The sequence below is a fragment of the Lytechinus pictus genome, chromosome 9, assembly GCF_037042905.1.
Source record: "Lytechinus pictus isolate F3 Inbred chromosome 9, Lp3.0, whole genome shotgun sequence".
Taxonomy (NCBI): Eukaryota; Metazoa; Echinodermata; class Echinoidea; order Temnopleuroida; family Toxopneustidae; genus Lytechinus; species Lytechinus pictus.
In genome coordinates, this window is record NC_087253.1 from 10006185 (window position 1) to 10020000 (window position 13816).

A 13816-nucleotide genomic window follows, 5' to 3' on the forward strand; every position below is an offset into this window, starting at 1 on the left:
TCTAATACATTTATAGGACTTGCTTTCACACTAAAAAAAGTTGTTGAAATAAGTCTTCTGTTTAATATTTTGTGATGTTTACCACTTTTATTCTTCATACATAAGTACAATTATTTAAAAAAACATTGTGACTGTGTACTTTTCATCATCTTTCGACCAGTTGGTACCTCAATACATAAATCATTATAAAACTTATATAGATTAAACTATACACGCCAGACCAGGGGCGTCGATCCATTTTTCAGATTGGGGGGGGGGGGGCAAAATCATTAACGTTCCAAAGGCGCTCGATCGTATAAGACACCCATCCACACCCCCACACACACACATACATACACCCCCCCACACACACACATATATATATATATATATATATGACTCATGAGACACAGACACGTATCTCACCAACAAATTAATGCGAGCGCGAAGCGCGAGCTGATTTTTTTTTAGCATACTGACAGGAAAAGTGTGCCTGTTTGTAACTCATGAGGATGCATATCTCACTACACAGATAGTACGAGTGCCGAAAGTGAGCTGAAATTTCTTTATATTCTGACCTGAAAGCTTGATATTCTAAGCATTTTTGGTACTAATGATTAAGATTGGTATCTAAAAGAAGAATAGATGCGAGCGCGAAGCGCGAGCTGATAATTTTGATATTTCGATTTGAAAAAAATGACAGTTTAATGGAAGTTTTTGATAAAGAACAAGATATATATCCAAGAAAAGATGATTGCAAATAGAAGCAGGAGTTCTTTTGAAGCTTAAAACTGAAAATGGGACATTTACATTTACCTATTCAATCATGAAAAGTATGGGTTTTTACTACAGAAATGATGCGAGCGCGAAGCGCGAGCTAAAAAAATTTATATTCCAATCTGAAAAGCAGACATTTTGAGCACGATTTTGAATAAAGAACGAGTTGTGTATCTCAATCTCGCTTGCTAAACATTACAATCTTGTTTTTTTTTTGTATATCCGGAATTATTGGGAGGGCAAAATGATATGTTTGCCCCCCAATATTTTCATTGGTGGGGCGATCGCCCCCCCCTGCCCCCCCCCCCCCAGGATCGACGCCTCTGCGCCAGACAGTATATTGTTATAATAGCAGGGCCCACTGAGAGAACAGTTTTCAAAATTGAAGTGGATAATTATACCCTGGGTAAATATACCGTTATTATTATTATTAAAACAGCGTTATTATAGTATAGAATACAAGGTATGGATACCAATAATAACCTTAAGATCTTAAAATCTTGACAATCATGGTTCATATTTGAATAATAAATCAAAAGAATAAACACACGGTTCAAGTAGGGCATTGTCACTTCGGCCGTAGATTTGCAACCTGGTAGGGTGTAATAAGTGAAAAGGGCACACCTTTTACAACCATGCACACCTTTTAGGGTATAGTATGAAATGTAGTTAACTCAGTGGAATCATGATAGTGCAAAAATCTTGTTATATGGTGCAAAGTTGCACCCCGTAAAGGACCACCCCCCCCCCCTTATACATTCGAAGGGCGCAAAATTACCGGTTTTTTTTAAGTGTGTGATGGGTAGGCGCACACTAATCATGAAAATAATAGTGAGCACACACCTACTGAACAGATTATTCAAATCTCGTCATGGCCTCCATAATTATAATAAAACATGTTCAATTTTCTTTATCTGTTGAATATATTTGTTTACATAAAGAGTATATTTTCGGTCACTGCACAAAAAGTTGCAATGTTCTTCAAACTTGCTACAATACCAGTTACGTGATGATCCATAATATAATTTGCGATAAAAAAAAATATGTCAACATAGTCAATGTAAGAACAACAAAGTACAATATATAAGAACGACCAAATTCATGTCTTGGCTAAATTGGGTCAAACATGGATTTTTTTCCGTCTGACATCTCATCCATTTTCATATAGAATATACAAATCAATAATATAATGAATATAGTAAAAAAAAACAATGAATATAAAATACAGTATGTAAATTATGTATATGGAAGAAGGCTGTAAAACTTTATACCCAGAAAACTGGGGCCGTTTGCGTTTTATAAAGATGTTCGTAAGTTAAGAACGACTTTAAGAGCGAAAGGTGAGCCTAATTTCTTGTGGTATATGGTATTCATCATTTAATATTCATTGATTATTTAGCGCGAAAGAAAGTACTGAAATCACCATTGGACATACACACACACAACGTATAACACACCATCATACACTAACAAATATTTAGTTTTTCTTGATTTATTCGAAATGAAGATACCCTCCAGCCTGGCTGATTTTTCAGTATCATAGAAGAACATTTGGGGGGAAGTGGAGAAACACGCTTGCTTTTCTGAATTGATTTCATGATTTTACAATACAAATAAGGACGATGACAATGAATATAACTATAAGTTTAAATCATATAAAGAATATCATTAAATCTTTTTATATATTTTTTTTTTACATAAAAAAACCCATCGCCCCACTAGCCCTATAACGCCATCAATAAAAAACGTAAATATAATTATCAGTTGGCTTTCTGGGGAGCATTTTCATGAAAGGACTTGTCGGACGCTTTATCCGACAGCAATATCCGACGTGCAGTTACCATAGTAACAATGCTTCTTAGCCAATAAGAATAAACGAAATTTGTCATATTTGACAACTTGTCTCATACAAAAAAAGTTGATGAAATGCTCCCCTGAACATGTTGAACTGCTCATACAAAGTTTGGATCATGTAGTATATGATATTTCAGTTTCAAGTTCCTATCTTTTTGTCTCTCTTTCCACGGCTCTCTCCCCCCCCCCCCCCCTCTCTCTCTCTCTCTTGTATCCGACAAAAAAGATTATACATAATTTATCTATGACAGCATCATGAAAATAAACAATTAAAATAGGATATACATGCGAAATAAAACAATAATAATGTGAAAATATACGCCTATACCGAACAAAATATCCATTTAACTGCTTCCTCACCAGCTTGAATTTTTCGATATTCCGAATAATTTGTTTACACCATGGAATATTGAAATCATTATTTAAAAAAACACATTAAACTCAGATGTGAACGATGTCTGTCGCCCTCTACGATGAACACGTTTGCTTTCCCGATGACATTTTGTCAGCTTGGTACTTGAGAAACTGCAGGAATCCACGTCTCCCTTGCTGTATGTACAGAGGAAAAGGATAAATTACCATTAAAAAACAATTTATATTCAAAGATCCTTTTCAAGTCCAAATTTCTTGACCAATTAACGTTTTCATCATGAGTTACATTACTTGCTTATTATCATCATGGTAACCTCTTTTGAATATTACCGGTATTTGCCGTTTATGTTATGCACACTGCTTTAGCCCGGTAGGCCTACTATGGCTAAGCAATTGACTATTTTAAATATCTATCAGTCTGTAACATAGCGCTGTACATGAAAGGATTACATTCAATAGATAACATTATAAAACCATAAAGAAAAAAAATCTTGCAAAATAAACGGGACTTCAATCTGCAGGCGCTTCTTAAAATTACATTGTGTGCGGGAATGACTGATTGAATCCGATGACCGGGGTAATAATATATCTGTAAAGCGCTTAGACACGTCGTTCAGATTGCATAAGCGCTATATAAAAAAGCGGATTATTATTATTATTATTAAAAGTGGCGGCAAAGATGATTTCAGGAATACTTTTCGGTATTTTCTTTTCATTGGGTGCTGTTATTCCAAAGCGTTTGGCTCAGAGTATAGTGAGAAGCACTGGCGTAAATCCGTGTTGATGGGTGGGGGGGATGATTGAAATATTTTGGCATTTTTTTGCAGTCATGTTTTTAGATATGCAAGGAATTGTCATTATGTCCACAGTGGCGTACCGTGGGTCACGGCATTGGGGGGGGGGGGGGCACCAGCAAAATTTTTGAATCACTGAGTGAGTGCGCTAGTTGCCAGTTATACTGACCTAATAGAGACATTTTAAGGACAAAGTCATTAAACGGATATGTATCTCACTGATCAAATAATGCGAGCGCGAAGCGCGAGCTGAATTTTTTTATATTCACACCTAAAAAGGGACATTATAATCAAATTTGTGTAATTATGATAGGTACCTGTCTCGCTAAACAATGCGAGCGCGAAGCGCGAGCTGAAAATTTAGATAATTCAGACCTGAAGTGGGGCATTCTAAGGTTTCTTTGTAGGAATTAACTAGGACCATACGTATTTCATTAACCAAATGATGCGAGCGCGAAGCGCGAGCTGAAAATTTTTGATATTCAGATCAGAAGAAGGGACATTTTAAGGACTGATTTTAGGAATTCATGAAGAGCAGACTTATCTCACCAATCCACTAATGCGAACGTAATCACGGACAGGAAATGTTTCATATATACGAAGACCTTAACATGGGGCAATCACTTTTTGAGACACGAAAAAGAAGCATATATGTCACTACATAAAACAATGATAACTCAGATGCTAGGAAATATATTTGGTTTGTATTGACTTGAAAACGGAATGTTTTAGTACAACATGATTATATATCTCGTTAAACAGACAGTGCGAGCACCAGGAACAATGAAGACGTAGGCCTTGGGCAAATCATAAAGTTATTTATAAAAATGTTTCTTATGTAATGTAACATAACATAATTATAATATAATATAATATTATAATGAATAATATTTTCTTCTTTTACTATGTTTCTCTTCCTTTCTCCCTCTTTTCTCCTTTTCCCCCTTTCCCCGTTTTTTTTTTGGTCAGCCGATGGGGGGGGGGGGGGGGATGTGCCCTCCATGCCCCCGTAGGTACGCCACTGTATGTCCATATGGCAAATACCCCTCCTATATTATTATATTTTTTACCCCATGATGGTTTAATGGTTTTATTAGTGATTACATTCATATTTTTTTAGACATTCCATCTTAATCCCTTCCCAAAGACCCTAACATTGATGAATTGGAAGAAACGGGGGTTTCTCTTCAATGTTATAATAAGGACATATGTATTTCGTTTGGAAATGGTGAACTGGCTCTTTATTTTCATTTTATGATTCAATAATATTGTTTTATTTGTTAAGCGGTATTTTAGGAAGAATTTTCACCAATAAAACAATTATCTCTTGTGATTTTTTTTCATTTCTTTCGTAAAAAGTGGGGGGGGGGGATGTTTGTACAGGCCATCCCCCCCTCCTCGAAAAGTGGGGGGATATATCCCCCCATCCCCCCCCCCCCCCCGGGATTTACGCCAGTGGTGAGAAGTATAGTAAGTATCTAGGTTCGATTATCATCTGAAGATCGAAGTGTCGAGAACTTAACTGAGCTGAATAGAAACGGACTGAACTGGTCTTGAATTTAAGTGAATAAAATGAGTTGCTTACCTCTACCAGAAAATCCACATCCTCTTGTTCTGGATTGAAGTGGAACGATTTAAAGTAGACTGTGTTGATCAGGACTGTTCGTTCAATATCACTACCCTAAATAGAGTAAAAAAACAAGCTTAAGTGATTGAATTTCAAGATATCAAGTTAGTCAAGCTCGCTCAAATATGCCCTCGCTTCCGGCTCGAATATTTTGAAAATATTCACCAATATTTATTCGAGCAGGTGGACCAAAAAAAATAAGTGATGGCAATCACTGTAGACTAGTCTGACTCTGACTATAATTATGGAAGACTGACCCCAATCTCTTTGCAGGTCTGAATTCTTCATTTCTGCGGTGTCTAATATGACTTGAACTGACTCTCTTCCGAGTCAAAATGACCCACTTTCCTGGTAATTTTGACTCGGAATTGAATCGATGTTTAGCTATCAATGCCACCACAGTCCGAGTCAAGTCAATTTGGAAGCTGAGTCACTTTGCCTCGGAATGGAGTTGAATCCAATTCCGAGTCGATTTTGACTCTGTATATAAAAAGTTTTTACAGTGTTGCCAAATCAAAGCAGAACAATATCATCAAAAGCCATTCAAATTGGGAATATTTAAAATTTACATTTCATGGTGTATTTGCCAGTGGCTTGCACATGCCGTCATAAGAAATGTACAAAAGTTATGCAAGTTATGGGTGTGTTATTCTTTGATGGAATTTTCTGTCAAACTGCAGTTGATGATGGCGGTAAGATTATATTGATGATGACTAACTATGATGTTGGCAATGATGCTGATGATGATGATGATGATGACGATGATGATAACGATGACGATAATAACGATGATGATGATGGTGAATATAATGATGATGATGATGATGACGATGATGATAACGATGGTGATAATGATGATGATGGATGATGGTGATAATTGTGATGATGGTGATGATGATGATGGTGATACTGATGGTGGTGATAATGATGATGATGATGGTGATGATGACGATGATGATAACGATGATGATGATGATGGTGATGATAATGATGATGGTGATGTGATGATAATGATGATGATGATGACGATGATGATAACGATGATGATAATGATGATGATGATGATGATAATAATGATGATGGTGATGATGATGATGATGATGATGATGATGATGATGACGATGATGATAACGATGATGGTAATGATGATGATGATGATGATAGTGATAATAATGATGATGGTGATGATGATCATCATGATGATGATTACGATGATGATAATGATGATGATGATGATGATAATGCATGGTGATGATGATAATGATGATAAAGATGATAATGCTGACAATAAGACAATGACAAAAACACTAATCAGTACTATATCAACATGATCAATGAGTATCCTTAATAAAATAAATATTCACCTCTAGGAAAGCTCGTTTGACATTCAGGAGTAACATAGTGAAGATACCAGTGATAAACTCTGCCGGCTTGAAGATGTCTTGCCTTCCGGATCCAATATGTTGTGTTTGAAGACCAACCCCTTCTCTTTCAGCTAATACCATCAGCTCATGGAAGTCAATCTACAAAAGATAAAATGAAAAGATGGCTATATCGCTGACGGAAGTGACATGCCTGTGCAGCTGGAAAGAACGCAGCATCACACAGTGTGATCACAGTGTGTTCACATAGTGGAATGTTCGAAAACATTCACACTGGTTAAAATGCTCAAATTCAATAGCGTGAATATATTTTTACACTGTGGACACCTCGACGGTGTGACTGTTCATAGTGTGGTCACATGTGATTCACACTGTTAAAATGCTCAAATTTAACAATGTGAGGGTAGTTTCACATTGTTTTCCACACTGTGAACTCACTGTGGCACACACTGTGTGGCGCTGTGTTCTTTCCAGTAATGATAGTGATTTATTCAGAGTGTGTTGACATATCAGATTATATAAAGATACGATACACACTGTTACAGCAGTATGAATACAATTGCATACTGCGGAAACATTTACAGTGTGAATATTCACAGTGTGTTCATATAATGTACTATGTGAAGATGCAATTTACACTATTAAAATGCTCAAATTTAACAGTGTGAATTAGACGATTCCACGTTGTGGACATCTCCGCAGTGTGAATGTGTTCACAGTGTGTGTGTGTGTGTGTATATAGCAGACCGTGAAATATTCACACTGTATGATGCTCAAATCTAGCAGTGTGGCGATGATTTAAAATTACATTGCACACTTAGGGACACCGTACCCCACAGTGTGTTCAGACTGTGGAACATATTAATTGTGAATCATCTTCAAACTGTGAAAATCAAGCAGTTTAACATCGTGAAACTTATTTTAACATTGTCCAGTGTAAACAAACTAGGGCCTATGAACGTTCACACTGTAGAGTTGTCCACAGTGTAAACGTTATCTGAAATGTTCAATTTGAGCAGTTTAACTATGTGAGAATATGATTAACACTGTTAAAATGATCCAATTAACATATCCATATGACGACTTCACACAGTATTACTCACTGTGGTATACTGTGTCCCCAGTGTGGTGCATATTAATTGTTAATCATCTTCACAATATGAAAATCAAGCATTTTAACATTTGTGAAACTTGATTATATGGTATAGTCCGCTATGTGAACACAATATGGATACTTACATTCTACAGATGTCCACAGTGTGAAAGTTATATAAACATTGTTCAGTGAGTGGATTTTTAACTATGTGAATTTAATTCACACTGTTAAAATGTTCAAATATAACAGTGCGACGACTCCACACTGTGATATACTGTGCCCTACAGTATGTTCACAGTGTGGAACGCAATGTAAATCATCTTCATACTGTGAAAATCAGTCATTTTAATTTAAAATTCATATTAACATATAATCTATCATGTGAACGCACAATGGACACTTACATTGTATAGTTGTTCAAAGTGTGAGCGTTATCTTAACATGATGCTAGAATAGGATTAACACTTTTAAAATGATAACAGTTCGACGACTTCACATTGTGTTACACACTGTTGTATACTGTGCCCTTCAATGTGTTCACAGTGTGGAACCCTGGGGTAATGATAGCAGGGCCCGCTGGGAGAACAGTTTTCGGAACTGAAGTGGCTACCCTGGGTAAATATACCGCTAATAACATTATTATTATTACTCTTATTATTATTATTATTATTATAACACAATGTAAATCATCTTCATACTGTGAAAATTAAGCATTTCGAAGTCATAATCAACTCTTTGTGAAGTACCACCCCCCAAAAAAAATTATAATGTTAAACAAATGATTAAATGAATAACTAAATAACTAACTGAATAAATAAATAGATAAATGAATAAATAAATATAAATAAAAAAATAAAATAGTGATAAAGTCAATAATTATTGCTGAATTAAATGACCTACCTGCTCATCTCTGTTAACATCAAGCGACTCGAAGATCTTATCAGATGTTAAACCCTTGCCGAAAAGGATTTCAATATCTTCATTGGTGAACTCATTCGTCTAAAGAGAGGGAGAGAGAGAAACAGAAAGACAGAGACAGGGAGAGACAGAGAGGGAGAGACGAAGAGAGTGAAAATAGGAGTGTAATAGTAATCTGCACATATGAATCTGCTATAGAAATTTTCATAAACACATTTTGGATTTTTTTATGAACAAATTCTGGAAATTATCACTTCGAGAATAATATAATTATGCACTTTATTGCGATCCAAAGAATGCGTTTTGGGGAAAGATTTCGACCACTTTGTGGTGGTAAGGAAATTAATATCTACCATTCATGAGGGGGGGGGGAATAAGCGTGAATATTCAGGATATCTTTCAACTATGATGGTACACATCAACTTTAAAACACATATACTTTCGAAAATAACTTTATTATAGTTTAAGGGATGGTCCAGGATGAAAATATTTATAGCTAAATAAATAGAGTAAAATTCACAGAGCAAAATGCTGAAAAGTTCATTTAAATCGGATAACAAATAACGAAGATATTGAATTATAAACTTTATCAATGTTTTGTTGTGAAAACAGTTATATGCACATCATCATGAATATTCATTAGATGGGCTGATGCTGTCACATCCCCACTTTCCTTTTTCTTATGTTATTACATGAAATCATAAATGTTTCATTTATTCATACATGTGTAAATGATGTGTCTCCATTATGATGATATAAGTTGCTGCAATAAATAACTAATGCACCTAATCAGTTGTCAATCCAATTGTTTTAGTTCTTGGTAGAAGGATGTTAAATAAAACTAATTTCATAAAATTAAAAAAGAATAAGTGGGGATATGGCATCATCAGCCCACCTAATGAATATTCATAAAGACATGCCGAGAACTGTTTCAACGGAATAATGCAAATCTTTGAAATCCAATAACTTTGTTATTTGTCATCCGATTGTGATCAAATTTTCAGCATTTTGCACTGTGAATTTCACTCTATTTATTGAGATATAAATATTTCCAGCCTGGACCATCCCTTTAGAGGGCGATCTCTCTTCTTGCTGTTTCGGTGTAATACGATTGGCAATCAAATGTGACCCATAATTAACTGACCTTATGCATGTGATGTTGTAATCTCATTGCGCCCTCACTTAGAGGATATATGAATATACATACAAGGAGTTGTCAGAGATGCGTCAGACGCAAGTCAGTGGTCCGTACTGTCATGACCTCTAAGGCCCGAATTCTCGAAGGTTGGCTAACTTCGCCCGGACTGAATTCGGCTTATATGCCAGGATAGCCAACCTTCAAGAATTCGAATCTAAGAAGACGGCGCGGGGAAGTCAATTGGAGGTTTTAAGGCCCCCCTCACACCTAGCCTGAAATATGCCTTGCGATGGCTGGCGAAAGGCATTTTTTCAAATCGTTTTCAATGGTAACTGATAGTAAATCATATTCAAATTCGCGCGGAAATTTTGAACATGTTTAAAATTTCCCGACGAATTGAAAAATCGTTGGTCATCTGTTTGAATTCGCATCTCTTATTTAGTCTGCGGACCGATCTCGAAAGAACCCGTAACGAAGCAACACGATGACACAACGAACAAGATTGCCTGATCTATTCCCTCGTCTTCGTTTCTAATCGCACGCCATATCAAACCATTGCTCACTGTTCCTTCATCTTATTGGATTATATCAACCCTTCGCTCGCCTTCGGCCGCAAGTTTCTCAAAGAGGTGAACCGAAAAATCGATATCCTTTGCATGTCATATTTATCCTTCGCTTACCGTTTGTTGATAAAATTTGTCAATAGTTACTGATCGCATGATTTGACGGAAATTTTATTTGAATTCGTTGAATTCGCGTGCATTTCGTCCATTTTTCCCATTCGTCACCCTTCGTCCGCCTACATTCGGTCAGGTGTGAGGGGGCTTTTAGCAAGCGCGACGCAGAACTTATTCAAGAAAAAAAACTCACAGTGAAATTAATTGAAAAGGCCATCAAACGACAATGAACTACTAGGAGGTCTTTGTCGAAAATTGGTGAACCAAACCGCGAAAGCAGTTTCGTCCTGATCAAGTTTCGGAACTGTCAAAAAATTGCAAATGTGCTTCAGGACGAAACTGCCGTCATGATTCATCAATTTTCGACAAAGGCTACTTGGTTGCTCCTATAATTTTGTCATGAAGGGCATTTGATAATACATTTTCTATGTTCTTGAAAGCGTTCAGCGTCTCGGCGTGAAACCCCCTCAAATGCATATTACAACGTAGGCCTACAGTATACAAATGAAAACTTTTAAAGCGCGCCAAACGTACATCTTTGAAGACTCTGCTAAACTCTTCGCGACTTATGGTTGCGTTGCCATCCAGATTGTATACATTGAGAACGGTTAAGAAGTGTGTCATTGCTTCTGTGACCTTGGCGTGTTGCTCCATGTCCCTGTCTCGTTTCTTCTTCATCTTTTCATGCGCTCTGGGAAATCGGAATTTTAGCCAAAAAAATTGGGAAAGTGGAAAGAACAAAAAATGAATAAATAAAATCAGTAAAAAGACAACTCACATGGCGAAAACGTTAAACTCAAAGTACAAAATCCAAAAATATTACAAGTTCAAATCGATATTGTAAACAAATATATGAAAAAATTTATATATTCAGGACCATTATCAAATATTCAATTTGAGCTGTACCATCTCTATCAAAATATATGATGAAACAATGAAAATCAAGATAGCAATGGTGATGGTTAGTGTTTTGCTTAAAACGGTTAACATTATTATTGTTATAATCATTTTTTTCCTTTCTTCAAATAATTTTAATCACGTGTATATATATATTTTTTATTTGTTTTATTCCTAAACATTGGAAATTTGTTTATATATTGTGTATTATATGTTATGTATTGACTTTTGATCAATACATAAATTAAAAAAATAAATAAAACGGTTAATATCTATTCTTTGCAGCTGTATGGGGTCAAACTGTGGAGCACAGGGCGTGTTATTTCTGAAAGATATGAGCGATATATCGAAACTTACTATTACTATTACTTTGGCCATTACTATTGCTACTACTACTACTACTACCATTATTATTGCTATTATTATTATCATTATTATGTAGTCATCATCATTCTATCATGGCTGATTATTATCATAACCATTGTGAAAAGTTTTATCATTATTACCATTATTATTATTATTATTATCATTATTATTATTATTATTATCACTTATTATTATCGTTATCATTATTGTTAATGATAATATTATTTTACTAGATCTTACCTTGCTAGTTTGGTGTCAGGTATGGGGGCCATCGGCGCTTCTAAGTCGGTGTTCGTCGCCAACACGTGAGAATCATAATCGCTATACTGTTACCAATAATAATGATATATATTCACACTGATTGTTAGAATGGAAAACTAGCTCAAAATTAGAGAGTAACCATGTATGTAGGCTGTGAGAAAGAAAGTGAGTGAGATGGATGGATAGACAGATAGATAGACAGATAGGCAGATAGATAGAGTGATAGATAAATATGTAGATAGATATAGTAATAGAAAGACAGATTGATAGCTAGCTAGATAGATAGAGTGATAGATAGAAAGATAGATAGATTGATAGATAGAAAGAGTGATATGTAGATAGATAGATAGATGGATATAGTGATAGATATATACATATATAGATAGATAGAAAGATGGATAAATAGATGGATAGATAGATAGAATGATAGATAGATGGATGGATAAATAGATATATAGACAGACAGAATGACAGATAGATAGTTAGATAGATAGATGGATAAAAAGATATATAGATAGATAGACGGACAGACAGATAGATAGATAGGCAGATAGATAGACAGATAAATAGCTAGCTTGATAGATAGATAGAGTGATAAATAGATAGATAGATAGATAGATATATGGATAGAGTTATATATAGATAGATAGAATGATATATAGATATATATATAGATAGATAGATAGATGGATAGAATGATATATAGATAGATAAATAGATAGAATGATAAATAGATATAGTGATAGATAGATAGAATGATAGATCGATACATGGATAGAGTGATATATATATATATATATACAGATAGATAGATGGATAGAGGGATATATAGATAAATAGATAGAGTGATAGATAGATAGATAGATAGATAGAGTGATAGATAGAAAGATAGATAGATAGATAGATAAATAGAGTGATATATAGGTAGATAGATAAAAGGATAGAGTGATAGGTAGAAAGAATGATATATATATAGATAGATAGAATGATAGATAGATAGATAGATAGATAGATATAGTGATAGATAGATAGATAGATATAGTGATTGATAGATAGATAGATAGATAGATAGATAGATAGATAGATAGATGGATATATAGAGTGATATATAGATAGATAGATAGATAGAGTGATATATAGATAGATAGATAGATAGATAGAGTGATAGATAGATAGATAGATATAGAAAGAATGAAAGATAGCTAGACAGACAGACAGATAGATAGATAGATATATAGATAGATAGAGAGGGAGGGGGGTAAAGAAGACGGGGATGGCAAAATACCTCAGATAAACAACGTTATCTATATAACCTGACAATTACGCCTTGATATTGAAATAGCATATACCTCCAGGACAAAATCGAGGAAATAAGTGTGTATTAATAGTTTTCATTCATGAATGCTTCTCTAAAATGATTCCGATTAAAACACTAGTAGGCCCTATGCAAATAAAACTCCCATTAGAGTAGGCATAGCTAGCTATTCAACATGATCAACTCATGTATTTTTTCGTATTATTTATCAAATGAAGATGGTTCTGCTCCTTTTTTTTTTCCGAAATAACAATTTTTAATTAAAAACTGACTTCCATGTTGATAAGAAAGATTAGCTTACAATGATCATCCCAAAGGTCTTGTCGTTAAACATCCCAAACCTTTCCTTCTTTGTGAGTAGTT

The 13816-nt window shown here is 34.9% G+C and overlaps 1 protein-coding gene across 2 annotated transcripts in view; it reads right to left on the reverse strand.

Annotated features, from left to right (window-relative positions):
* Positions 1-972: 972 nt before the first annotated feature.
* Positions 973-13816, reverse strand: part of LOC129268820 (uncharacterized) — a 33440-nt gene continuing 20596 nt past the window's right edge. For both annotated transcript variants that reach the window (XM_064104623.1, XM_064104622.1), the window contains exons 7-13: positions 13755-13816; positions 12118-12203; positions 11149-11305; positions 8782-8880; positions 6768-6926; positions 5362-5457; positions 973-3159 (exon numbers count right to left, since the gene is read on the reverse strand). The exon at positions 13755-13816 is cut by the window's right edge and continues 69 nt beyond it. In XM_064104623.1, the coding sequence (XP_063960693.1) occupies positions 3079-3159; positions 5362-5457; positions 6768-6926; positions 8782-8880; positions 11149-11305; positions 12118-12203; positions 13755-13816 (740 nt within the window). In that variant the 3' untranslated portion in view covers positions 973-3078. The remainder of the gene's footprint in view (positions 3160-5361; positions 5458-6767; positions 6927-8781; positions 8881-11148; positions 11306-12117; positions 12204-13754) is intronic.